This window comes from Alexandromys fortis, unplaced genomic scaffold (genome assembly GCF_014885135.2).
Source record: "Alexandromys fortis isolate MF-2015 unplaced genomic scaffold, M_Fortis_MF-2015_v1.1 scaffold_26, whole genome shotgun sequence".
Lineage (NCBI taxonomy): Eukaryota > Metazoa > Chordata > Mammalia > Rodentia > Cricetidae > Alexandromys > Alexandromys fortis.
Window position 1 is genome coordinate 702,639 of NW_026067894.1, and position 27,481 is coordinate 730,119.

The 27,481-nt window shown below is 55.2% G+C and overlaps 1 protein-coding gene across 1 annotated transcript; it reads right to left on the bottom strand.

Annotated features, from left to right (window-relative positions):
• Nucleotides 1-830: 830 nt before the first annotated feature.
• Epha2 (EPH receptor A2) lies at nucleotides 831-27,022 on the bottom strand. Its single transcript, XM_050154334.1, has 17 exons — nucleotides 26,847-27,022; nucleotides 22,062-22,129; nucleotides 19,712-20,387; nucleotides 12,310-12,465; nucleotides 11,903-12,235; nucleotides 10,882-10,997; nucleotides 10,441-10,594; nucleotides 8,956-9,055; nucleotides 8,459-8,514; nucleotides 8,137-8,262; nucleotides 7,845-8,033; nucleotides 7,665-7,726; nucleotides 7,371-7,580; nucleotides 7,099-7,248; nucleotides 6,485-6,678; nucleotides 5,861-6,016; nucleotides 831-1,834 (listed from the first exon to the last, which is right to left on the bottom strand). Exons 1-17 carry the CDS (start codon nucleotides 26,926-26,928, stop codon nucleotides 1,729-1,731), a joined length of 2,934 nt encoding a protein of 977 aa, XP_050010291.1. The 5' UTR covers nucleotides 26,929-27,022; the 3' UTR covers nucleotides 831-1,728.
• Nucleotides 27,023-27,481: the final 459 nt, after the last annotated feature.

The window sequence follows — 27,481 nt, forward strand, 5'->3', positions numbered from 1 at the left end:
TCCCTTGCACAACTGTGCGGTTTCACACCCCCGCACCCAACTCTGCCTGCCCTGCTCCCTCCAACTGCCTCATTGGTCTATTCCTCCAGGGGTGTCCCCTCCTCCAGGAAAGCCTTCCCTAGGAAGCTCTGCTCACTTAATCATTCTCTGGTCCCCCAGTCTGCAACATCTTTCCAAGTCCCCGCTACGAACATCCTGATGTATAAACCCAGGAGAAGCAAGTGCCTGGAATCTGAAACGGGAACAAACTTCCTCAGAGGCTTTTGCTGTGTGACCTTGGGCAAGTCACTGCCCACCTCTAAGCTTCACTTTCTTCATGAGAAAATGGGGCAGGGGTGTATGTGGTTCCTGGCCCTTCTTTCAGTGCTAGTCCGTTGCTAAAAAGCTATGTGGCTTCAGGCAAGTCTGGTCACTGGACACACAGCCTCAGTCTTCCTCTTCCATAGCATGGAAATGCCCACAAAACTCACGAATGCCAGGTGAGACTCCAACTCGACAAAATGTGTGGAAGGCCAGCCCTCCTGTCCATTTCAGCAGCTCCTACCAGGGCAGTGAGTGGGAAGGAGGCTAACAGCTACTCTCAGTGCCTCCCAGCCCTGCAGAAGCCTAGAGATCAAAGGTGATCAAGCCTGCTGGTGTGTGTGGAGGCTGGGGCATGCTTCCTGGCTCCTTGCCCACTCCTACCCACTCTTTCTCCAAGGGTGATACAACACCCTCCCTTGTTGCACAAGCTCTATTTAAACGCTTGGAGTTAGGGGGTCCCCTCTGCCCCCAACAGGGAGCCATAGACCCAACTGAGCATCCAGGAGAAAACAAAAAACAAAAGAACATCAGTTTGAACCATCTGCAGCTTTATTCCAGAGCAGAAATAAGTTGTTTTCTAACAATAAATATAAAAAAAAATAATAAGTTAAGTTTCAAAAACAAAACAAAACAAAAAAAAAAGAACAAAAACAACCCAATAAAATCAGTAACACTGATAGCAGTGACAGTCGTCCAGAGGGGCTAGAGAGGAGGCGGCTGGGCGGCGACTCCTGCGAGTCTGGCCAGCCCCCAGCCCGGGAATGTCTACTGCAGGGCATCCTCCGTCCCCAGCCCTGGCAAGGTCCCTGCCACACACTCATTCTTTCCGCAAGTACAAAATATATATTTTAAAAAACCTCAACACAAACAAGCATCCTGAGGGGGCCCCAGGAAAGCAAGAAACTGGCCCTCGAGGGCGGAGGGCAGGGCCCTGGGTCTGAAGAAGGCACTGGAAGATTGCTGGGGCTCCACCCAGCCAAGTCCACACTCTACCCTCTAACAACGAGGGGTGGGGCTTACAGTGCCCTAGTCATCTGGTCTTGGGCTGAGTGTCCAGCCTCAGCTCCTGAGGTGGTTTCCTGGGGGAAAAAGGTGATGGGGAGATCCATCTGGAAATGTCCCACGTCAGTATCAATGGTCTTGGTGGCACTCTAGCCCCAGGGAATGCTGGGAATGCAATGGCAACCTCTAAGTGCTTAGCTGGGTCCTTAGCAGAGGGAAGAGGCCCCTGCCCAGAATCCAGGAGTTTCCCTAGCTCAGGCCAGGGTGTCGTTCAAGAGCTCCCTGCAGAGTCCTTAGGGTGGCGTAGACGAGGAAGAAGTAGAAATAAGTTAAGTCCTAGTGGCCCGGCACGGGGATGGCAGGGAGACCACTGTGTTCTTTTCAAGTATTGTTGGTCAAGGTAGACACGAGGCCCTGCTGGACTCAGATAGGGATTCCCACTGTGTTCACCTGGTCCTTGAGTGTCAGCAGGCTGTAGGCAATGCGCTTCTGGTGGCCAGGAAGACGCACCCCAATCCTCTTGATGTCACTGTGGGTGGGGAGGGAGAGAAGGCAGAGTTAGGGACAGGGCTGTGCAGTCTGGTCCAGCTGGGAAAGTGGGCAGGGGGAGAGAGGGAGAGTTAGAGACAGAGAGGAAAGCAAGGCAGGGAGGGGGACGTCCTAACATGGCCCGCCAGCTGACTCCTGCTGAGCCTCTTCTCTAAGCAGCTCTTCACAGGGGTGTAGAGAGGGGGTGCTCTTTCTGTGTGTATGTTTCATATGTGTATGTAGGCACACGTGTGTGCAATAAGTGGGGAGGTCAAAGGGCCACCTCACTTTAGGAGCTGCCCACTTTATTTCGAGATACAGGGCGTGCCTGCCTCCTCTTCAGCACCGGAACTCCACACGGGTGCCACTGCGGGTTCTGGGGATTGAACTCTGGTCCTCGTGTTTGCCCAGCAAGCACTTTACTGGCAGAACGATTTGCCCAGCCTTAGATGCCCTTCTTACCCCTTGTCTTGTGGACTAGGAAACTGAAACTCAAGATACAGAGCCTTTTTTTCTGAGGCCACACAGCACTGAGAATTATACCAGCAGTGAAGAAATGACTTCCCGTCTGTCTCCCTAAGTGGCAGGCCTCTTCAGGTAGTGGTTGGCTGTTCAGGGACCCCCAGAAGTGTCCTATCAAGGCCCTCCATCCACCACCTCTAGTCCCCTCCACTCTCTCATCCCTCCCCACCCACAACGGAGACTGGTATTTGCTGACCGTCTTCCAAGGGTCAGGCTCTGCTAGACTCTAGTGGGCGAGGCCTGCAGGTTGCTAGAGGCAGGCTGCTTTTCCCCGTGGGAACCCGAGGGCTAAGTGTCCAACTGAGGGGCTAGGATTTGGTGCCAGGCTGACAGTAGGTCACAGGGGACCCAGGAGGAAGGGGTAGGCTGTCGTCCGTCCGTCCGTCCCCCCCCATCCTAGGTAGAACCCCGCAGGCTTTCGGGAGCTGTCAGCAGATGTCTGTTGCTAACTTCAGGAGTTTTCTCTTCCACCGTGCTCGCCCACCAGCCCTTGCTCATGAAAACACCCAGGTTTTTACAGGCCAGCTCTTGGCTGTAATTGGAGGTAATTATAGGGTACAGGCTCCGGGAGTTTGCAATGCCGGAGACATGACTTTCCCACAGGCTCGGAAAGAGCCAAGCATGGAGCAGGGATGGGCAGACCCAGGTGGGGAGGGAGGGACGGCTCCTGCTACAGCCAAAAGGCCAGGAAACAGAAAGGGGGGGGGGCTCTAAAGGGGCTGGGATGCTTTGCGCACCCCCTTAAGAGGTCAGTGTGGGGAAGGGGCGCTAGGGAACCCCAGACTCATTGGGCCTGATCCCACCCTGCACTGCTGAGCAAATGAATATGTATGTAAACAGCACTGTGGGGCTGCCCCCTGCCCCACCTCGAGGCTTTCTCTCCAGCAGAGTGGTTCCTTTCACAGTCTGGGAGGCTAAAGAGTCTTGGCCCAGATTCACGTCAAGGCTGTGGTGGGTCTGGTCGCACCTCCCAAGCCCGTTTCTTTTTGCGGAGATGATGATGTATTCCTGAGCCGTGTGCTCCTTCCCCAAGCCCCACAATCAATCAATCAATCAACCGGCCGACCAGCCGACCAACCAGCCTGCCTGCCCGCCTGGAGTCAGGGTCTCGCTGTATAGTCCTAGCTGACTTGAACTCATGTGGACCACCAGGCTGGCCTCATACGCAGAGAAACCACTTGCCCCTCCCTACCTTCCCAGCGCTGTGATTAAAGGACACCTTTTCTTGACTACAAATAGAACAAGGCACTGGGGTGAGAGCCACAGACAAGCCAGGGTCCAGGCTGGTTCCGGTTCCCACCTCAGTCTTCCCCTAAGGGATGCAGAACAGGGTATCTCCATTTACCCTTGTGCAGGAATGAAGAGAAACAAGCCAGGTCAATTCTGTACACTCTTTTCCCTAAGCAGGAAATCCCATACATGTTATGTACCCATGAAGACCCACTAAGTGAGGGGGTGGGGGTAGAGGCACAAGAGTCCCCAGAGACTCAAGAATTATATCATTCACACCCAACTGTTGGATTCTGATCCTTAAGACCCATCTGGAGCCTGTGCCCGGTCAGGATGCTTTATTCTGTAGCCTTAATGCTGGGCAGGCCTGGCCTTTGGGCCCGCTGTTTTGTTCAAGGTACAGTATAATAAAATGCTTGCTGTGCCAGGCAGTAGTGGCGCACGCCTTTAATCCCAGCATTTGGGAGGCAAAGGCAGGTGGATCTCCATGAGTTCAAGGCCAGCCTGGTCTACAGAGCAAATTCCATGACAGCCAGAGCTATATGGAGAAAACCTATTTCATAAAACCAAAACCAAAACCCAAACCAAACAAATAAATAAACAAAACCTCTTTCTCTATCAGGTCTTCAGTAAGTCATTTTGATCTTACCCAGCTTGAAACCCAACCGAGTCCAAAATATCATGGGGGACACAAGCTGGGAAGAGATGGGGGCTATGGGTAGAAAAGGCCAGGTCCTTGGAAAGGGAGGCTCAGGGAGGAGAGCGACAGGGTACAGAAGCCTAAATCCTGACCCTATCAGGAAAGGAACTGACTTCTGCCACCAGCTCCTGTTGGGCTCCATGGTGTGGTCAAACTCTGTGGGTTTAACAGATCATCCCCACATCCTCTCAGAGAGCCAGAGGGAGCCCTGTGAGCCACTGGGTCTGAGCATAAGCGGAGGAGGAAGGAGCGCTCAAAGACTTCCGGGCTTTATCTAGACACTTTTCAAATAACCCCCGGGCTTGCACACTGCCCGCGCGCGCACTGCCTGTCTGACCAGGAGCCTGCCCCAGCTCGTGGGAAAGGATTTGGCGAGGGGCACCCCAGGCTATTTTGGGATGCTTCTACAGCCATATGTTTCCTGTAAACCTGCTCCTCACTCTCAGTGCTGGTCACTAGAAGAAAAGTTGTGCTTTCCTGGGGAAGAGAACCTGAAGGAACCTGGGGACTGACCCAGGTTGCCAGGGAAATGGAGAGGGGACTCAGGAACCAGGGCACAGAACTGTGATTTATGGGCTCGTGGGAAAGACAGAAACGAGATAAGGATCAAGACAACCTATGCATTTGAATCACACCCATGCAATCCCCACGTGGAGAAATGAGCACCAAGGTCAGACCAAACTCCCTCGCACTGAAGACCTGGGACACGGACTCAGAGCCAACGTGATCTTAGGACCTAATGTTTTCTCCCCATCTTCTCCCGCACCTCCCTCTGGTTAATTTTTCCTGTCCATTTCCCATGACCCACCATTTTCACGGCCACATTCATGGCCAGCAGGTCAGAAGCCCAGCTGGGAGGTTGTCAGGGACCCCAGAGAATGTTTGAGTTTAAGCCCAGGTCCCAGAGCGGCTAGAGCCCGGGAACATGGGGAGGTCCAGGTCACCTCCTCCAAGCAGTTCCCAAAACCTTCCCACCCCAGGGCCTGTTTCTGCGATGGCCTTGGACACTTGGATCCTGGGCTGTTGGGACCCACAGCTATTTTTAGAAGCCTGAAGGCTAAGAGGACAATGTTGTGTCCCTCCAGGGACGCGAAGAGATGTCCCTGCCAAGGCTGTTCTGGGAAGGGTCAGTGATGGAGATGGGGTGGAGTGATCAAGTCACTTACACGGTCCAACTAGGGGGCATACCCAGGGCCAGCAGCGGGTGAGTGGCAGGGCTGAGTTAACCACACAGGGAGCGTGGCCTGGGAGAGGCTGGGCAGGGCTCTGGTTCCCAGGCACCAGGAAAAGAACACAAGGCTCCGCCTGGGTCCTGCTTGATCAAAGCTAAACTCTCTACTCCTGGTGGCTGTAGGATCCCGGGCCTATAGAAGCAATGATTCCTTACACTGCATTGCAGCCCAGGGTGGGCAAAGGGCCCTCCATATATGAAGCTTTGTGATGAAAACTTTTTATCTCCCTATCTCCCAGTATCATCCCATTCTGGAGGAAGAGGTGGGGGGGGGCGCGCCCAGCAGAGAGGCAGAGAGAGACGGGAGAGGGGGGAATAGTGGGTGGTCCAGGGCGTCTACTTACTCGTTGGACATCTGTACCACTTTCTCGATGGCCGTGTACCCAGCCACCATGAAGTGTTCCGTGTACTGTTGCATTTTGATGCTTTCCAGCCACTCGGACACCGTACGGAAGGGGACGCCCTCTGAGCCGCTGGTGCTGGGCAGCCGTATGGACACTCTGGGGTGGAAATCCACAGGCCACAAGTGAGGGGCTGCCTAACATGACCTACCCAGCCCCTACCCTCCTAGCTTGGGCAGGGCATACAGCTGTCTGTGCCTCGGTTTCCTCTAAGCAAATGAGGAAGCCCAGTCAGGGTCCTGACACCCTGTGCCAGCTTCCCCATCTGTTACAGAGCCCACCTTCCTGAGCCCAGTGCCTGCCCATGTACCATTTAAACTGGTTTCTTGTACTGGTGTTAATAGTAGACCATGCCTGGCTTCCTTTTCCTTTTCCAGTTACTGGGGACTGAACCCAGGGTTTGCGCATATACCAGGCAAACAGTTCACACCACCTGGCCCCATTGCCATCGTCTGAAGCCCCTTCACACCCGACTCCCACCTAGCCGCCCAGTCATCAACCCGAGAAGCCGCACAGTCCACACGCGTGAACCTGAAAGCTAGTCCGGGCACAGGACACGAGACTCACCGGGGGTCAAAGTCAGCCAGGGTCTTGAGGGAGTCAGGGGCGCGGATAAGCTTGTCCAGGATGCTGACGATGTCAGCAAACTTGGGCCGGCGGGAACGGTCCTGCTGCCAGCATTGCATCATGAGCTGGTAGATGGCAGAAGGGCAGTCCATGGGTGTGGGGAGCCGGAAACCTTCGTTGATGGCTTTCATGACCTGGGGGACATGAGCATCATGGTGTCATTAGCATCCCAGGCCTTCAGACTAGCTGAGGCACCGGGTACATGGGATGTGCTTGCGTGCATATAACATACATATACAAATACACACATACACATGTATATATATATACAGACACATTCATATACCTACATATAGACATATGCACACATGCATGTGCCTACACACACACCCACAGACACACATGCGAACACACACACCCAACACATATTCGCAAGTTGCACACAAATCCTTCCCTTCTTTCTGCCTTTGCATTCACTACAGAGGCCGGGTCCTCCCCCATGACAAGTATTTGTGGGGTTTCTACTTGATGCACATCAATCCCAGACCTCCTCTGCCCGGGGGGGGGGGGGGCAGGTTTTGGGAGTGAAGAAAATCTTGACAGTGGATCAGTACCTCATGGTTTGACATCTCCCAGTAAGGCCGCTCGCCATAAGTCATCACCTCCCACATGACAATTCCATAGCTCCACACGTCACTGGCTGAGGTGAACTTGCGGTAGGAAATGGCCTCTGGGGCTGTCCATCGAATAGGGATCTTGCCGCCCTGCAGGAGACCAACTCCAGTTACCCCTGTCCCAGCCAGAACTCAGGACCCCTTCTCTGTGGGCCTGGAGTCACCCTTAAGCCCCCCACTCCCAGGTATGACGCCCCCTTCTCTTAACTCACACTAGTAGTGTAAGTGGCCTCGGGGTCATCCTCCAGCACGCGGGACAGGCCAAAATCAGACACCTTGCACACCAGGTTGCTGTTGACAAGAATGTTCCGGGCAGCCAGGTCCCGGTGCACGTAGTTCATGTTGGCCAGGTACTTCATGCCGGATGCAATGCCCCGCAGCATGCCCACCAGCTGCAGCACACTGAATTCTCCATCCTTCTCCTGCAGGGTACAGTCTCTCAGTGCCAAGTGGCCCCAGAAACCCCAGCTTCCACCCCCTGCCACCTCCCCAGACCGTGACCTTACCCGAAGGAACTTGTCCAGGGCTCCATTCTCCATGTACTCAGTGATAATCATCATGGGCTTGTCTGTAAAACATGGACACGGGTGTGAGTGAGGCCGGTAAGGACGATGGGGGCCCAGCCCCTGACGGGTTTCCCCGACTACCTACCCGGGGCCACCCCTGAGCACCTCCCCAGGTCTCACATTTAGAGACAACGCCCTCCAGGCGGATGATGTTGTGGTGGCTGAACTGGCCCATGATGCTGGCCTCGCTCAGGAAGTCCACACGCTGCTTCTCCGTGTAGCCAGCTTTCAGTGTCTTGATGGCCACCAGTATCTCCTTCTTCCCTGATGATGTCTTCAGCGTCCCCTTATAGACTTCTCCAAACTCTCCTGTGGGCGGGCAAGGTGTGCAAACACCCTAAGTAAGCCTGTGCATCGAGCTGACCCTTCTCTGGACCACCCATCACCTGACCTCTCCAGGCCACAGCCTCACCTGCTCCAATCACCTTCTGCCTTGCAACACAGGACGGGTGGATCTCGGTGGTAAACTTGAGTACAGCCTGGTTGGGGTCTTCATAAGTGTGAGGGTCCACATAGGTCTTCAGGGGCTTCAGTTGTTCTGGAAGGAGAAAGAGACACGGGGTCACGGACAGGTTGAGGAGCGATTCCTGGAGGCGACGTTCTAGCGAAGGAGAGGCCACGTGACTAGGGGACCTCAGGAAAATTTGGATGATAATGAGTGAAGCCTCTAGGTCCACCAGGAGCTGGGAAAGCTCCTGGGGCATAGGGGGAGGTGGGAGTTTCCTGCATCTCACCTGACTTAGAAAAGTAGACGTCCTCAGAAGACTGGCGGGCTCGCAGCTTCCTCCTCCTGGAAGAAACCCCCGGGGACCAGACACACATGGTCAGTACAGCCTGTGCTAGCCAAAAGGACCTCACTGCCTAGCAATCCACTCAGCCTCCGTCTGAGGCAGAGGGTGAGGGGAAGACAGAGGAAAGGACATCACTCTCTGCAAGGACCACATACTCAGCCATAATGGGGGCTTTCCTCATTGAGCTAGGTAGCATGTCCTGCCCCATGTCCAGCAGAAGTTAAGAAGGAGCACAAGGGCAATGGCCACTGTGACCCCCAAATTTCAGCTCATTCCCCTCCCATAGGCAGGGATCCCATAGGCTTGGATTAAATTAGATTAAATTGCCTTGGCCTACTTGGGGCTCTGTCTTTCTGCATCCAATCCAGGCCCTTGGGAAGCCCGGGAGGAAGGGTGACAAACCCAGGCCCTTGGGAAGTCCAGGAGTAGAGGAGACAAACCTGCGATGGATGAAAAGGCCGATTCCTGCCAGCGCTAGAAGCAAGACCAAGCCAACGGTCACACCTCCAATCATCGCCATGTTGGCTGATCCTTCCGTGGCTGTTGGGAAGAGACCAACTGATGAGAGAGATCCCACCCTAAACCCTCCAGATACACCCCACTGCACTCAAAGCTCCCCTTAAGGACCTGAGAAGCCTGGGTACCAACAGCTGGGCGCTCCTACCTTCAAGTTTTCTAAGGATTTTTTTTAATTCGAAAACAAAATCCCCCCTCCCCCGCTGTCACAATTTTCCCTTCCTAGATTCTCCTACTCTACCCCAACTCCACACCTTTTCTTCTCTTTAAGAAACAAAGGGGCTGGGGAGATGGTTCAGTGGTTAAGAGCACTGGATGCTCATTTAGAGGGACCAGGGTTCAATTCCCAGCACATACAGGCAGCTCACAACTGTTTGTAACTACGGTTCCAGGGGATCCAACACCCTTATGTAGACATGAATGCAGACAAAATACCAATGCGCATAAAATTAAAGAAACAAACAAAAAGAAACACACAAACACCCTATAAAAACAAAAAAAATGGGAACCAAAATATACAAGTAAAAGACCAGTAAGACAAATAGTGTTTTTTTTGTTTGTTTGTTTGTTTGTTTTGAGACAGGGTTTCTCTGTAGCTTTGGAGCCTGGAACTAGCTCTTGTAGACCAGGCTGGCCTCAAACTCACAGAGATCCACCTGCTTCTGCCTCCCGAGTGCTGGGATTAAAGGCGTGCGCCACCACCGCCCGGCGATTGATTTAATTATGTGTGTGTGTGTGTAGTAGTGGTGGTGGTATGTGTACACATGAGTGAAAGATGCCTGGTACTGATGGCTGAGAGCTGACATAAATGCTGGGAACTGGGGTTCGTGGAGGAGTACAAGGAGTACTCCATCTTAACTGAGACCTCGCCAGACTGTCCTGGGAATATTAATTACTGTTCCACAGCCAGGCCGGGGGGGGGGGGGCGTTCTGATGGCTCATGGAGGGTAAATTAATGACCCTAATCTTTACTGTTTTTTTTTTAATTTTGTTTTATGTATGTATTTGCTTAAATATTTACTTAATGTTTGAGGCAGAACTGCTCATGAAGCCCAGGCTACATGTAGCCTGGGATGACCTTAAACACCTGATCCTTCACAGGCATACACCAGGGGTTTATACATGTGTGGGATTGAACCCGAGGCCTTGGGGGTGCTAGGTAGTACTCTACCAATTGAGCCATGCCGCAGCCCAGAGCTAGCGCTTCCTTATGTAGGGTTTGAACTCAGAACTATCAATGCCAGAGCCACAGCCTCCCTTGACCTCTTAACATTGCCCTGAACGCACATCCCTGGTCCAACATCTGAGTTGTAGTCCTGCCCTTCCCCACATATGGCTAAGAGGAAGGGGGATTTCCAGACTCCCACACTTCCTCCCCAGAAATGCCCTACCCTCCTTCCCTGACTTACACAGTGTCTGGAACTCATGCACCTTGCTGCCGGCGCCCTGGCCCTCCTGCGTCAGTGCCTGCACCTGCACTAGGTAGGTAGTATCAGGAGCCAGGTCATCCAGGGTCACGGAGAAGCCTTCCGTGCGACGCACATTGTAGCTGTTGGCATCACCCTGTGAGTGGAGGTGGGTAGAGGAGCAGGCAGTGAAGATAGGGCACAGCCTCGCTAAGAGCCAAGGTCCTGGCCAGAAAGGTGGCTTCCTGTGCTATCCAACCAGACAGATACACAAACCAAGGTGTAGAAGTACAAAAAGGGACTATGTGACCCCAGGGCTGGCTGAATCCCAAACAGCCTCCTCTAACTGGCTCTGAGAACCCAAAATATCCTCTGTCCCTACAATCCTCCCCTGTGATGGTCCTGCATAGAGCATCTCCTCTGGCCCAGCCGACCCTCAGTTACCTTCTTGCGGTAGGTGACTTCGTACTTCCACACGCGGCTCTGCTGTGGCACCGGGATGCTCCAGGTGACACTCAGGGAGGTGGTGCTGCGGTCCTCGAGCCTCACCTTGGGGGGCTCTGGGCAGAAGAGGGTGGGAGGGACATGAGGAGGCAGGAAGGGGTGAAGGGTGGAGAGTGCCAGCTGTCCCGTCCCCAGTCCCCAGCACCCTGTGTTCAGATTCCAATGGCACACACACACACACACACACACACACACACCCGTGGGGCCAGGCGTTTACATGAGCGCCGAGGAGTCAAACCCAGATCCCAATGCCTACGTAGCAATCGCTTTCCTGACTGAGCCCACCTTCCTGTTCCCCGATACAATATATGTTTAACAGCCTTCTGCATCTTTCTAGAAAAAGAAATAAATTTCCAGAGAAATAACTTAAAGTCCTGGGGCTAAGGAGTCCAGAGACTGGGGCAGGTATGTGCATTCACATGTGGGCACATGCACATGTGTGTGTGTGTGAACATGTGCATGTGGAGGTCAAAGGTTGTCTCCTCCATCCCTTTCCGCCTTAGATTTTGAGGCAGAAGTCAGTTACTGAACCCCGCCCTGGCTTTATCAGCTGGGGTTTCCCTGTCTCTGTCTGTGTGGGGGCAAGGGATCCGTGCCCCTATGAGGCGCAGTCCTCATGTCTATGCAGCACGCACTATGCTCTGAACCACCTCCCCTGTTCTTCCTTTGCCTAACATGGGCCTTGAACTCCTGACCTTCCTGCCTCCGCCTTCACGTCTTGGGATTATAGTATGCCATCATGCCTGGCAGGAATCTTACTATATATCTCTAGCTATCCTGGCACCCAACCCAAAGACCAGGCTAGCCTCAAACTCCTAGAGATCGTTCACCTGCCTGTCTCCTAAGTGCTGGTATGAAAGGTGTGCCCCCACACCCAGGAAGGGTACCTGTTTTCAAGTCCCACCCAGGCAGGTCCCCCCTCCCCCGGCAGGTCATGACCCATTACTGTCCCTCGGCTCACCTGTCTGGTTAATGCTGACGCTGGCTGTGCGGAAGCTTCGGCTAGTCACCATGCCCGAGACGCCATTGCGGGCCTCAACGGCGAAGGTGTAGTTCATGTGTGGCTCGAGGTCGCTGACCATCACGCTTGTGCGGGTCAGGGCTTGAGGAGGTTCTGAATAGCGCACGCTGGCCTCGCAGGGCCCGCACTCGCCAGACTCGGGCCAGCACTGTTCGCAGGTGACGCTGTAGACAATGTCCTTGCGGCCCCCGGTGTCCTGGGGGGGTGTCCAACGCAGTTCTACTTTGGCACCCATGCCGATGGCCGTGAGGTAGTTGGGGGCAGAGGGGGGACCTGTCAAAAGACTGGCGGTCAAAGGGGCTGTCCCCTCACTCGGCCACCCCTTCCCGGATCTCCGTAAGACTCACGTGTGCAGGGCATGGACAGTGGGTCCTCAGGTGCTCTGAAATAGCCTTCTTCACACTGGCAGGAGGTGGCACCCTCGGCTGACGGCAAGGTATGCTCTGGACACTCCAGGCAAGGGCTCTCGGACGCCTCAGACTTGAAGAATCCTGGTGAGCAGGCTGAAAGGGACAAGGACAGACATGAGGTCAGTTCTGTCTGTCCTTCCCTAGCCGTGTTCTCATTGACATCACACCCATGCCCAGTGCCTGCTGGGCACAAAAATAACTTGTCCCAAGTGCCCCAAACCCTGGGACATGTGATGCCAGCTGCCTCTTGCGAGAAGGGTCACACCTCAAAGCCTAGCACTCAAGGGCCACAGCTTCTCCTCCAGCCTGAGCAGGTCCTCCAACCTGACTCGTGCAGACTGGCTCGGCAGGATCTCTACGGTGCACCACAGATGTGAACTGACGGGGTGGAGAGTGTGGCTGTGAGCCTCCACCCTGACTAACCAGCTGGCCTTCCTCGGTCAGGATGCCCCCCTGCCAAGGCTCCTCCACCGTAGGCCTCCATCTCTTTCCTGTTCCGGGGCTGGCCTCTGAGAGGCAGGAAAGGCCAGGCCCCAGCTTTGCCTGGATTCATTTCCAAAGCCAGGTCATTGCTGCTCTCGGGGGGGGGGGGGGGGGGGGGGGGGGCCGCCGGGAAGTGGCCTTTCCTCCTTCAATAGTCCATCCTGGACCAGCTGGCTAGGGATTCAGGCACCTGACTCTGGGGGCTTCCTCCCAACACCTTACCCTGCTCTCTGCCCCAAGCCCTTTCCTGGCCTAAAGGCAGGAAGCTGCTCAGACATGAGGGTCACTTCACAGGGCTCACCAGAGATTGGATACCTTCGGGAGCAGACTGAGTGCTGTCCCTGGGAATCTCCTTTTTCTTTTTTTTAACTTTTTTTTTTAAAGATTTATATTTATTATGTATACAATTATGCCTTCAGGTCAGAAGAGGGCACCAGATCTCATTACAGATGATTGTGAGCCACCATGTGGTTGCTGGGAATTGAACTCAGTCAGGACCTCTGGAAGAGCAGCCAGTGCTCTTAACCTCTGAGCCATGTCTCCAGCCCGGGACCTCCTTTTTCAGTGCTGCACGCCCCTTTTTGCTTTTTCTGCAGGGAGGGTCCTGCACAGTCATTGGCCATCTTCCTCCGCCCAGCCCACGTGGTTTGCGGACCCCAAGGTGAAAACTAAGACTCTGAATTATAGAAAACTACAGCCAAGTGACTGACAGAGGTAAAAGACGGCGGCCGGGCACCTGAGACGCCACAGAGGGGATACTTCAGCTGGGGTTTAACGGCTGTGTAGAAGTTCAACATGGCCAAGTAGGATATCAGGGTGAGCAAGAGCTTGCCATACACAAGGTATGAGCAGCCTTCTAGGTACAAACAGAAGGAACCGCAGCAATAACGCACTGGGAGAAAGGCCTTGAATGTCATGCAAAGGAGTTCAGATTTTATCCTGAGAGGCATGCTGCACTGTGGGAGGAAGAAAATTCCTGGACAAAGGTTGCCTGATACAGGGCAGCCCTGGCCCCAAGGCCTGGGAACCTCCCCAACCCCCATCCCGGGAAGCCAATTCAAGTCTCCTGCCAGGCTGGAGAGCATCGCCCAGCTCTCCTGGGGCAACAGAGCAGAGGTGGGAAGGGAGAAGGGATTGAGAGCAGGGCTGTCGAGAGCGAGCCTGTGCCCTGCATTTGCTAGAAGGCTGGGAGACAACATTCTAATTCTTTGTGGTTCCTTGAGGTACCCAGGCTGGCCCAGCCATTGAGCGCGCGCGCTCGCGCGCACACACACACACACACACACACGAACTTGAGCACCTATTTTGAGAAGGGATTTAATTCGGAACCAAATAGCAAGATGAAGGCACCCATTCATGGCTAGCATTCATTCGTGGCTAGCATTCATCCCATTCTGCAGTTAAGAAAACTGAGGCCCTGGTGGGTCAATTTGCTCAAGGTCTCCAAGATAAAGGGAGGATAGCTGAAGCTAAGCGCCTCCCCGTCATCCCTTTCTGTTCCCAGGAACACGTCTATTTGGAACAAAGTTCAGGGCTGGGCAAGCCTGGTGCAAGCCATGAGGCCTGATGACCTGCTTGGTAAAATCCTGACTATAGCCAGAGCAGTCTGGAGAGGAGCGCCAACACCACCCCAGTGGGCTAAGGGTTAGCTACAGTCACCTCTTCCAAGCTGCAAAGCCTCCTCGCGGGTTTGGGAGAGTGTGTCTCTCTGGCCTCGCTCCCGTTACATAGCTGTTACAATACAAAAATAGCTCTCTCCTTCCTTCAACTTTCACACAAAACTGAGACGCCAGAACGCCAGGCCCTGCTGATCCCAGCTTTCGTTCCCCAGTGCTCTCACTTAAACCCAGAGACGCCTGCGTGTGACTAAGTGTTGGTTCTCTGGGGACCAAGGTCAGGGGACTCGGGAGATGGAGGGTCCAGCCCCCAAATCACAATTGCCTGGGACCCAGCCCTGGCGCTCAGTGCAGCCACAAAGGCCTGAGCCACCTGCCAACCCTCATGTCCCTGCTCCCCACCATCTCATGCCAGAGAGGAAGTGGGGGGAAGATATGGGCTCTATTCTTCGGCCCCAGAGCCTGGGGGTGGCCTGCCTGCCGGCAGGAAAAAGGGAATTTGGAGAGATTTCCGCTGCGGATGTACCAGATAATGCACGAGAGGCGGTGTCCACAGGGCATGCGCTTGCCTGCCGAAAAGGCGCTACCCCCCTCCTCCTCCAACCACAGGGCCCTGGGGCACCCCTGGCTGGGCCCTGCCTTCCAGAGTTTGCAAGTGTCTATCTAGAGAGGCCCGGAACACATCAGGAAGACCATGAGGACCCTCGAATTGCTTGCATTTCCCAACATCCGGGGCAAGCAACAACAAGGGGCCCACACACACAAACACACCCAGCACACCGAGGACCCTCCCACTGCCAATAGCTTAACTCCTCTGACACCTTCACCAACTGTTGTTCAGTTTCAGGCTCCCTGGTGCTCCAACAGGGCATCTATAACTCAGGTTCAAGTTTACCAAACAGAGACAAGCCCAACCTACGTGTCTGGCACAATGTCGGGAACTGGGATACGGTGGTGTGACCACAGATTAGCATCTTTTCAGCTCCAGGGGAATTCACAGCCTAGCTTTTATGCCTCATTTGAAATTATCTGTGCACACAGGAGGATCTCTCCCCTCCCCTCCCCGCTCCCCTGCTCTCTGAGACTGGAGTAGGAGTGGAGGTCTGGTCTATCTGCTCCCGTATGTGGCTCAGCGCAAGGCCTGATGCGATGGAGGGGCTTGAACAAATGCAGAGACGGATGAATGAAGGGGTGGATGAATGAATGAAGGGGTGGATGAATGAATGAATGAATGGCAAACTCACCATGCACAATGAAACATGCTAAGGGCTGCAGAAGCCAGTGGCGTTTCAGCCCCTCGGGGACGCCGTCCACTTGGACACCTACCTGGGGCACCTGCAGAGTCTATCTCTGGCCCTGATTGCCTGGCAGGCCTGGGCCACTCCAAGCAGCAGAACTGGGGCACGAGCGCTGTAGCTAGGGCTGTACCCTGGTTTTTCCAGTTCTTGATACCCGCCCCTCAGGTGGCAGTGCAGGGTGACTCAGGGACAGACGCCCTCTGTGTGGCGCTAATCCAGCTCCTTGTGGAGCCCCTCCCCAGACCCAGCCTCCCCCCAGGCTTCGGGCGGTGAGGTCGTGAGGTCAAGAGGTCAGCCCTGGTGGCAATCAGCCTTCCCAAGCCAGGGACAGCTGGCGACCAGAATGCCACCTCGCTACCCCAGTCCTTTGCAGGGAGCCTGGACTTTGCACTCTGACAGTGAATTTGACCTGTGAGTTACTGACCCAGTCCAAGGAGGGTGCTCCCAGCAGGCCCTGTGGTACCTACAGAAAAGGGGAACCCCATTCCCGGTTATCAGGGTGGGCCCTGCTCCTCTCAGAGTGCCCTGGGATCATCTGTGGGCATATCTGCCACCCAGCAGGTAAGTGCTCCCCTCCGCCCACCCAGCTCTCCCACCTCCAGCCTTTATCTTGTTTGGCTTTCTCTGCCTGCCTCCTTCCTTCCGTTTAGGGGACCCACTTACCTCCTTACCTCCGGTAACTAGGGAGGGGCCAAGCCTGCTTGGCAGGGCTACTGGGTCCTAGCCTTGCTCTTGGGAGCACAGGGGTGAGGCTAGGGGATTGCTGCCACAACCCTTATCCCCCAAACCTACAGAAATAAGACCTGGTATTCACATACCAGGGGAGGCATAAGCCTGAGAGCCATGATCAAAAGCCCTTAGAGCCCCGACCCCGACCCCCACCGTGGTCCAAGGTCCAAGGTCACTGCTACAGCCCTGGGCTGGGAGTTCCTTCTTATCACTCACAGTAATCACAGGTAATAGCTCAAATTGAGCTGACAAAGAAAGTGACAGCTTCTAGGATCCGATCACAAAAGGGTGCCTGACAGCCATTGGCCGATAGTAAGAAAAAAACCCAAAGGGGTTCTGCCAAAGTCACTCGGCTCCACGGGCAAGTGGAAACAGTATGCCACGTCTCCTCTGGGCCTTGATCATCCTCATCTGTAAACGGGGAAGAGTCCTCATCCTCTCTGGGTGCTGGGCAGACTATAGACCTTGGCTGTGAAATATTTATTCTGGTACCTGGAATAAAGTACCCCTATATATGAAAGGGGGGTCATGAAACTGGAGCCAGGCAGGGACATCCCCCAGAAGCCGGCCTTCCAGCTGCTAGCCACCTGCTCACCTGGCCTCGGTCTCCCTGGGCAGGGGCAAGGCGCCAGTCGGGGGCCCAGCAGAAGCCAACACAGGAAGCACAGACAAAGCAGCCCCCAGGGAGACGGCAGTCAGTCTGAGTGACTCCACTGTCCCCTGGACAGAGCTGGAGGGAGGCTGGCTCATTCCTGACATAGCTCTGGGTAGTTGTGGCCGGGCAGCATGCCCACCTGTCCACACTGGGCACCTGAAAGGACTCCCCCCTTTCTTCTGACCACTTAACTCCTTCCTGGCTAGTTCCAGCCTTCTGGGGGAGGGAACCCCCAGGAAGAACAGATATGCTGCCTGATGGCTCTGGAAATGACCTTGACAAGGTGCAGGTCGGCCTTGGGACACCACGGCCGCTCTCGTCAGTAAAAGCTGTAACAGAAGCACCTGGGGTCACAGCTTGAAGAGAGCCAAACAGGTTGGAAAGACCCTGTGCCCTCACCCATGTCCCCAACACACAATGGCCCTCTAGTCACCCCACCCCTCCCTCTGATGGAGCCCCAGCTCTGGTGCCAAGACCTGCCATCCCAGAACTGCCCAGCAAGCCCATCTCAGTGCCAAGAGCTGAGTCAGGGATTCCACAGGATCTGGTCACTTCCTGTCCCACTTCCTAACCTATGGCGGCCTGGGTACTGTTGTGCACCATAGTTTAAACACTGACATGGCTGTGTGATTCCAGGTAAGCCTCTGGGCCTCAGTTTCCTCATCTATTCAATGGGACTAACAAAGAACCCCAGCCTCATGGAAGGGACACACGGACTCGGGGAGACCAATTCTACAGAGCACGCTGTCATCAACCCCCTCAGTGCCACGGTCACAGGCTGCCGGGCAGAATGGAGAAGAAAGAATTCTGAAACTAAATGGGTTCATCATGATTGCCCGAGTGCGCGTGCACACCATGGCACACGCGTGGAAGTCACTTTGGCAGAGCCGGCGCTCTCCTCCTCCTTCCACTTGGGTTCCGAGACTTGAACACTGTCATGGCAAGACCCTTTCCCTGCTGGGAAGAAGAGGTGCAAAGGGGACAGAGCCAGGGCCGTGGGTGGCTGGCACAGAGAGGCCCTTGCCAGCTAAGTCAAGTGTCCCTCTAGGGAACTATTCCTCCTGCTGGGCTTACTCCTGGTGGAGGGGAGATTGGCGATTCTTTATAAACAAAACCGGCCAAGAACCCTGATCCCCAAGAGGAGGGAGCTGCTCCACTTCATGAAGGACCCCCACCCCAGCCCCACTTATCTCTGCAGGGTCTGAATCACCAGGGTGGAAAGTTTTCAACCTCCCCTCCTCCACACCCGCATTCTTGTGGTAGGATGTCATGGGGGAGGAGCTCCTGGGCCCACTCCCCCCTCCCCACGCACCCATGGTCATTGTCTGAAGCTGAGAGCCTGCATCTGAGGTCACCTAAGCGGGGGCCACCTAGGGAAGGGGCCTCACTCAGCAGAGGGCAGCGGGGAGGAGAGGCAGGGTGATGAAGCAAGGGGGGCTTAGGCACTGTGTTATGCCTCGGAGGTACACAGACCACCTATTAGCCAGAACTCAGGGGGCTCTCAGCATCCTTCATGGCAAGCTAGGTCCGCAGGTGGAGACAATTCTCCCCCTCACCCCCCATTTTCCTCAAAGGAGAGCTGAGGCCAGAGATGAGCAGGGACCTAGCCAGCTAGGGTCATCCGTGGCAGGTATGCACACCTGCAAGACACACATGTAAGGCCCTAGCCCCCAATTTCTCAACACTGAGCTTATCTCTGCAAAAGCAGCTCCCCGGGACAGGCCTTCCAAAGGTCAGCTGCATTCCACACATGCTCTGCCCAGTTGCTTCCAGAGCCATCCACTGCAAACCCTCGATGGTTGTGCGTTTCCGCTGTGGCAGGCCCTGGCGGTCATCACAGCTTCCCCTGTGTGAGCTCACCACTGCCCAGGCCTGTTCCCAGAGAGTCACCTAAACAGGGGCCCTTTGCAATCTCAACAGTCATCAATAAACCCCAACAGAAGATCTGGGTCTGTGGTTCTAGTGAGAACCGAACGCAGCCCACTTCATGGCCTCTCAAATGCACTCCCGGTGATTCTAGCATACCCTGGGTCCTGATTCAACAAACTACTCGAGGAGAAGCTGAAGCCCGGAGAGGTTGGGCAACTTGCCTGAGGCCACACAGCATGAGAATCAGAAAAAATAGTTCCTGGGAACAGACTGCAGGGCCCCGGCAGAACAGGAACTAGTCATGGGATGAATCAAAAAAAAAAAAAATAACAGCCGCACTTACAGGTATGTGTGTGTTGGGCACTGACCTAAGCACTTTACGAGAATGAGGTCATGTGATTGCCACAACTACCCCCCCAAGATAGATACTATGATCCTCTCTACAGATGATGAAACTCGGGGGGGGGGGGTGAAGGAAACGGATGAAACTGGAAGGTCTGGGAACCGGGACCTAAGCCATTGTCCTAGCCCCATAGCCCTCCCTCTAGATACAGGGAGATGCAGCTGAGCAGTGACATCCCCCAACGTACTTACTACTAAAATGCTCCAATCCCAGAGCAGCGACCTCCCACCAGCACCGCCTCCCACCACAGTAAGGTTTCCCTACCACCCCAGGAACCTCCACTCACCTTGGCAGGCATCCGCAACCTTCTCGTAGCCCGCCTGGCACAGGCACTGCCCGATAGGCACCAGCCACTCGCCATTCACCGTGCAGTGCATGAGAGGTTCCTCGCCCCCATATGGCACCACGGCATGGTCCACGCAGGTACCAGCCACAGTGGCCAGGGGGTGAGTCTCGGAGACGGCCACAGCGATGGTCTCGGGGAAGCGAGCCAGGCTCTGCAGAATCTCAGGACACTTCTTGTAGTAGACACGGACGGAGAGTAGCGCCACACAGGCGCCGATGTCCTGGAAAGCCAGGTAGAAGCCCTTCCGGGTGAGCGGCCCCACGATGCGCTCCTCCACGTTCAGCTTGACGTTGCGAGCCTCAAAGTCGCTGCTGACTGTGATCTCATCGGGGGCTATGGTGTCGATCTTGGTGAACTGGCGCTTCTGGAAATTGGTGCCATAGTCCACATCCGACTCCGCGTAGTAGAGGTTGAAGGTCTCTTTGCAGGAGCTGGCGCCTCCCGGGAAGCTATTGCAGTCTCGCACGGTGAACTTGAGCTCAATGAAGATGCGCTCAGCTTCCTCCCGGTACACCCAGTTGGTACGAAGCCAATTGTCCTGGTCACCGGACACCACGTTGCATACGGAGTACATGTAGATGGGCATGTCATCCATGATATTTTGCATTAAGTCCCACTGTGTGTGCGGAACACGTGAGGGTCAGTGGGGGAGGGAACGGACCGGACCGAGTCCCACAAGCGGGCGGGCTCAGTCTCACGGTTTTTCCCCTTCCCCATATTTTACTTTCTTCATAGTATTGAGATAGTAATCTCACGTAGCCCAAGCTGGCTTCGAACTCACTATTTCATGAGGGGATGACTCTGATCATCTTGCCTCCTGACTCTCAGCTCTTACGCCCTCGTTCTACAGGGAAGGGAAATGAGACCCGGAGAAATGCAGCCACAAAGTAACTGAGCCGAGACCTGACTGTGGGTCTTTCTGGTCCTAATGTTTGGGTACTGAGTCTCCCCATCAGTGGGCGTGGGATGGAGTCTGGGACATTCTCATTATTGGAACTCCCTAAACCCCATCTATAGAACGGGAGCCGTATCCTCTACCTCAGGAGAGGATGAACAACAAAACACAGACTATAGCACGTGGCATTCGGGGTGACAACCATAGGAAACAGCTGGCACGGTGCCATCGTGGCTAGGGTCATCGCCGTGTGCCACGTGTGTTGACGAATACAGTAAGTCAAAGCCACAGGTGATCCTCCAGGGCCTGGAGTTGGGCAGTTTGTGCTTCCAATCTAGCTGAGGCTCGTCCAGCATGTCTGGACGGCGCTGGGTACCCCCCCCAGGATCACCGTGTCCCCTTTTATCACTGGGGACTTGGCATATGGTAACACAAGCCTGGCTCCCAGGGTTGTATTCTGAACTCTTCAGCATGGGAGCAGCAACTGACTCAGCTCTGAATCCCCAGGGCCTCTCTGCCATTGAGCAGGTACTTAGGGAGGTCCCAGATGAATGAATATGTGAACAAATGAATGAGAAAAAAATTCAATGAATGCAAGTAGAGAGAACAAAAAAAGAGGCCTGGCCTGCCCTGCCCTGTGTGACACTGGCCAAGACCCACATGTCCCCAGGGCTCAGTTTCCTTCTGTATGGTAATGACCGGGTTGGATGAGGCTATCTGCCTCCAGCTGGACATTCCAGGGTCCAGGAATGTCTGTTCCAAACTCTACCTCAGACCTCACTGGCGCCATGACTCGGGCGCAAGTCCCTCAGATCGGGCCAACTGTAGGAACTGTCCCTAGAGTTCCCCAGAGACACACCCCTCACCCTGGCTCAGAGCCCCAACTTAAACAAGATATGTGGCACGCAAAGGAAACTGAGGCCCAAAGCAGAGCAGTATCTCTCACAAAGCTCCTCGGCCTCTAACTTAGCAGCGGCGGTCAGCAGAGTAAGAACACCCTAGAGCAGAGCAGAAAGGGAGATGTCCCCAGTGGGAGGGACAGGGAAAGGGGCCCCAGGCAGGAAGGGAGTTAGGGTCCCTTATCTGTCCCTCACTCTTCACCTCCTGTGCTAAGACCTCCACAACAGGGCAGCCTTTAACCCTTCCCTCCCAAGAGGCAAGTAGAGCCACAAACCCCTCTGGAATATCCCGTTGTGCCAGGGTCTTCAGCTGTCTCTCCAGCGGGGTCACCTAAGATCCCTTCCTTCCTGCTTAGATCTAGTCTGCCCTAGCCTGGGCCACTAACTTAGTCCTGTGTGGTCAGATGCACTGTCTGATCCCAGCTCCCATCCTTTGTCCCTCCTGGGACCTGCAGCCCCCCTTCCCACCCACCCTCAGTTCTGGAACTTTACTTACCCCTTTGCCATAGGGATGTGTGAGCCAGCCGAGTTCCCCTTTCATTGCTGCGAAGTCCAACAAAACAACTGTGGGAAAGACAGGGAAAGGGGCTGATGAGCTGGGGCTTTTCCAGGAGCAACACAGCAGGACCAGTGTGGGGCGGCGGTGGTGATGGTATGTGTGTGTGTCCGCAACCCCAACCCCAGGAGCTACACATGATTTGACCTGGGAAGAGGTGGGAATCATGCCTTACAGCCGCCGGTCACAAGGGTTTCAGCTATGCCCCTGGCTGGGGGCAGGGCAGTGCTCAGCCCTGCAGGACAGCAGCTGGTCAGTGTGCTGGGGTGAACAGAATAAAATGGTACCCCAGTGCCCCATCTGCTTCCTCGAACAAGGGGACACTGCACATGGGTCACAGAGGACAGAACTGTCGGCTTCTGCCACATCCCCCTGGCATAGAACAAACACCCTGACCCAAACCAGGCCACCCAGCACACAGGGTAGCAGTGGGTAATAGCCACTGAGGTGCTCCGTGAGAAAGTGATGTTGGCCAGCCTTTTGTAGTGGCACACAGCTTTAATCCCAGCACTCCAGAGGCAGAGGCAAATGGACGTCTAGGAGTTCTCAACTACTCTGGTCTACATAGCGAGTTCCAGGCCAGCAAGGCTACATGGTCAGAAAGAAAAAAGAAAGGGAAGGGCTGGAGAGATGGCTCAGAGGTTAAGAGCATTGCCTGCTCTTCCAAAGGTCCTGAGTTCGATTCCCAGCAACCACATGGTGGCTCACAACCATCTGTAATGGGGTCTGGTGTTCTCTTCTGGCCTGCAGGCATACACACAGACAGAATATTGTATACATAAGAAAGAAAGAAAGAAAGAAAGAAAGAAAGAAAGAAAGAAAGAAAGAAAGGGAAGTTAACAAGAGGATCTGACGGAAGTGAGTAGCCTGGAAATGGGTCTTCCCACCACAGTCTCTGGCATGGAGGTCTTTCCTCCCTGAGAAAGCCATTCTTAGCCCTGGCAGAAGTACCTGTGGGGGGAATGATAGACGGGAATCCTCATAGGGGACTTTCCAAGCCAAGAGGGACCATAGGTGACAAGACCACACTATCTTCCCCCAAGAGGCTTTTGGAAGGGGGCTGGAGAGATGGCTTGGTGATTAAAAGGACCCATGTTCAATTCCCAGCACCCACATGGCAGCTCACAACCGTCTGTAACTCCAGTTACAAGGATCTGACTCTGTCACACAGACACACATGCAGGCGAAACACCAATGCACATGAAGTAAAAAAAAATTTTTTTTTTTATTTAAAAAGGGAGGCATCTGGGCAGAGGGAGGTCCTGCCAGGGGCTTCCCTGCACTTGGCCTGGCCCTCCAGCTCCTTCCACAGGCCACTCCCACTTCTCTGCCAGGTGCAGCAGCCAAGGCCCAAGATCTGTTTCTCTTCCATTTCCAAATAAAGGCTAAGTCATGCCACCCTCCCTAGAGAGCAAGTATTAGGGAAACTGAGGCTTCGGACCCATGCAAGGTCCCCGGATTCAGAAGCCAAAGAGCTATGGGAGAGGAAGCAGGAACTGCAAAGTTATTGTTCTCATGGGCAGGGTACCTTGAAGATCTGGTCTCAGAAGTGACACTCCTCCACACCAAGATTTAGGAGAATGGAGAACCTTGGGGAAAACTGAGACAGACTGGGGTTCCACATTGAGGGGGTGAGGGGAGGAGTCAAGGCCCTAGTGAGAGGTACTACCAACCTGACCCTGGCCTCAGCCACCCTAGGAAGGCTCTGGCAGCCCAGACAAGGAAGGGGAACTCTGAAGTGGCCCAGGCTCCACATCCCACAGCTGGCTGTTAAGTTGGAGAGAGTGGAAGGTCAGGTGGGTAACGGCAGGGGGCAGGGATTTGTTCAGACGTGCCCAGGGCCTAACCTTGGGAAACTCACTAACCCCACAGGAATGGTGCTGGGGGTTCCTGACTCCAGCTGGGTAGGTAGGAAGATGAAGGGGAGGGCTGTTCTCAGTAAATTTAATGTTTAGCAGACATGCGCGCGCGCGCACACACACACACACGCACACACACACAAGCAGTGGAGAAACTTCAAGACAAGACCCCTTGTGGAAAGGACTTTGAAGGGTTAACCTAACAGGAGGGGCAGCCTAAGCCTGGATCTAGAAACATCACCGCCAGGTTCAATCTGAGAAGAAAAGAAGGGCTTCACACATCCCAAGGGCTGCCAGCCACGGGCCCCCTCCCAGGGAAATTCCCTAGAGCCAACCATCAGGAACGGGGAGAGCCCAGCTGTCCCTCTGCCCTGACAGAGCTCCTGACTTATAGGAAGCAGGAAGCTTGGGAGCCCTTGGCATGACCCTCTCAGGGTTTCACCAAAAGGTTGCCTTTGATGGAGTGCTCTATAAGTCCCCGTCCCCTAAAAGACAGTAGGGAGGGAGGGAGGGATTTACTGCCATAGGCTACCTTTGTGGGCAACATGACTTTATGAGCTTTCCTACAATGCAATGTCCCCCTTGCCACCTCCCTGCTAACCTCATCCCTCTTTACCCAAGATCAGCTTACACCTAAAAAGGGGGTGGAGGGGTGGGGAGACCGGAGACTCCGGATGCAAACAGGCATGGGGCTGGGAGGCAGGCAAGGCCCTCGCTGAGCTAAGAAACCCAGCCCTCTCCAGGCCTGTGCCTCTCTTAACCCCCATCCATCCGAGTCAGCGGAGGAGACAGCTGGATAGGTGGGTCAGACCCGTCTGTACAGAGGGCCCTGGCTGACTAGCGGGGGGCCTCCACTAGAAGGACAGGCAGTGAGATGGTTGGTTCAGCAGGTAAAGCCGCATGTCTGTCACCTGAGTTCCAATCCCAGAACCCACATGGTGGAGAGAACCAATTCCTCCTGCAAGTCTGAGTTCCACACTCGTACACTGACATTCACACACACACACATACACACACACACACACACACACACACTGTAATAAGTAAAAGTTACTATAGAGGGGCAAATTCAGCAGCTGTCGAGACCCTAACTGGTTCCCTCTGGGTTTCCAAATTCAGCAAAGAACGGTAGAAGAGGCCGCACAGCTGTGTTGAGGCTAGAAACCAGACAGATCATACCTGCCCGCAGCTCCCCCAACCCGAAGTGAAACCAGCTGGGTCACAACCCCCCTCCCTAACCCCTCATCACACAAGCACTGGGACTCCGGAGCCTAGACAAGAATTTTCCACAACCACGGGGCAATATGCACCCTTTCCCTCCTCCATCCCATGCAAACGGGATTAATCACAATGGCCGGGATGAGGAGGACAGATGCCGGGAGGGAGGCACAAGTACAAGATTGTTTAAGGCTTCCCTGCTGGGGGCTGGGGGTCAGGAGCCCGCATAGCAAAGCAGACGTCTAATCCTCAACTCTGTGGCAGCCCAGGAAAGGCCTGTAGCAATTCCAGCTGTCTCTCCCTTCTCCCCAACCAGTTCCCAAGAAGAGAGAAGAGAGCCAATAACCGAATAGGGGAGGTGGGGGGTTGGGGGGGCATGAGGGTCGCAGATTCCCTTCCCTGCCCTGCCCTGCCCTGCAGGACACACATAGACAAAAAGAACTTCCCGGGGGACCCAGCGGCTTTGTCTGTCCTTGGGATGGGGCCAGGATGTGACTGACACCCCTCCACCCACCAAGAGCTCCAAACTGGCCTTTTACCCTCCCAACGTGGAAGGCGAAAAGAATTAGGGATCTTCTCACCCATCAGGGTTTCTTCCACGCTTCCCCTGCTGAAGCCGGCAGGAGCCGCGCTAAGTTCAGAAGCAGGGAAAAGTTTTCGCTGTGGGAAACGGAAGCCAGCTCCGGCTGGGTGGACAGGAAGATCCTCGGCAAGGGCAGGGCAGGAATCCCCAACCTCTCGGAGACCCTAAGCTGAGGGGCAACGCCCCCACGCACACCCCAGGCCGTGCCTTGGGCAAAGACAAAGCCTGCGGCCCCCTCACCTTGCGTGGCTCCCTCTGGGACATTGGGGCGGGGGCAGGTGATTCACTTCCCACCTCCAGGTACCCGGCTCCCGGTGGCCCCGAGGTGATGGCTCTACATCGAAGGAGGCCGCAACCCCACCTGCCGCATTTCCTCCTTCTGAGTCACCCCTTGCTCAGTACACTTGACTTTGGGACTTCCTGTCCTCGCTCCTGCCCCTTAACCTGTCTCCCAAACCTGGGAGTGCGGCTTGGCAAGGAGGGAAGGTGTGCGTGGTCAGGGCTGACCCCAGGCGCTTCTTACGGTGGCCTCTGAAACTCGAGTAAAAACGGGGAGCAGAGAAACCATCTTGGGTCAGGCCGCCGAGAAGCCCCCTCCCCAAACAAGCGGGGACGGCACCCAAATGCCTTCCGCACGAAATCAGGGCGGATGAGTTAAGCAAGCTAGGGTTACTAAGAAACTGATCGCCCGGAAAAGTCCCCTTAAAAGCCTTCTTTCCTCCGAGGGACCCCGCGCGCCCTGCGGGGGTCGCGTTCCAGAAGCCGCTGGCGGGCTCCAACCGCGTGGCGGGCGCCGCATCCCATTTTCCGCGGCCTCCGAGCCCTGAGTGCCCCAGTCTACATCTCTTAGTTCCGTAAAGCCTGGAGTCCCAGGAGTGGGTCCCCAAGACTGTCCCCGACCGCAGCCCGCGAGCCCCACCGAACCCAGCGCGCCAAGCAGGCACAAGTCGGTTTCCAAAGGTACGTCCCGGAGAGAAGCGTGGAGCTTCAGCGCCCGGAGTCCCGTGGCCCGGGGTCCGGTGGCCCGGGGTCCCTGCTGGCTGCGGCCACCGCGAAGACACTCACCTTCCTTTCCCTGTGTCGCCGCGGCCGCCAGCGCGCAACCCCACAGCAGCGCAAGGCAGAAGCCGGTTGCCCGGAGCTCCATGCCGCGCCTCTCGTTCCCCGCAATCTCTGCTATCCGCACGCCGGCCTCGGTGCCCTGCTCCTGCCCGCTTGCCCGCCCGCCCGCCCGCCACGGACAACTTCTTCCCCTCCTGCCCCAAGATCTTAATGGAAGTTGGGTGAGAACCCGCTCCTGTTCATTCATGTCCCGCGCTGACGTCACCGAAACCACGCCCTCAGGAATGTCTTTAAAGGGGCCGGGCTGACACCCAGACTGGAGGGCGGGGAAGTGAGAGGGAAGTTGGGGTGGGGGAAGGCAGGGATTTGAGGATTGTAGGGGGTCTGTGCATCCGCTGGCGTCTCCCCCAGCCCCAAACCTTGAGGAGTTTGCGCGCTGCAAAGCGCCTCCAATGGTTAGTGCCCGGGGATCTGATCTCTAAGCCCAAAAGTGCGGAATGAATCTACGCTGAGTTTTTTCTCCTCTCGCCTTTTGCCCTTGGGCTTCAAGACCTGGGAAGAAATGAGTTGTAAATCAAAGACGTAAAAGCCTTGGTAGCTACGCGCCTGGAGGAGGACTCCTGATAACACACACACAC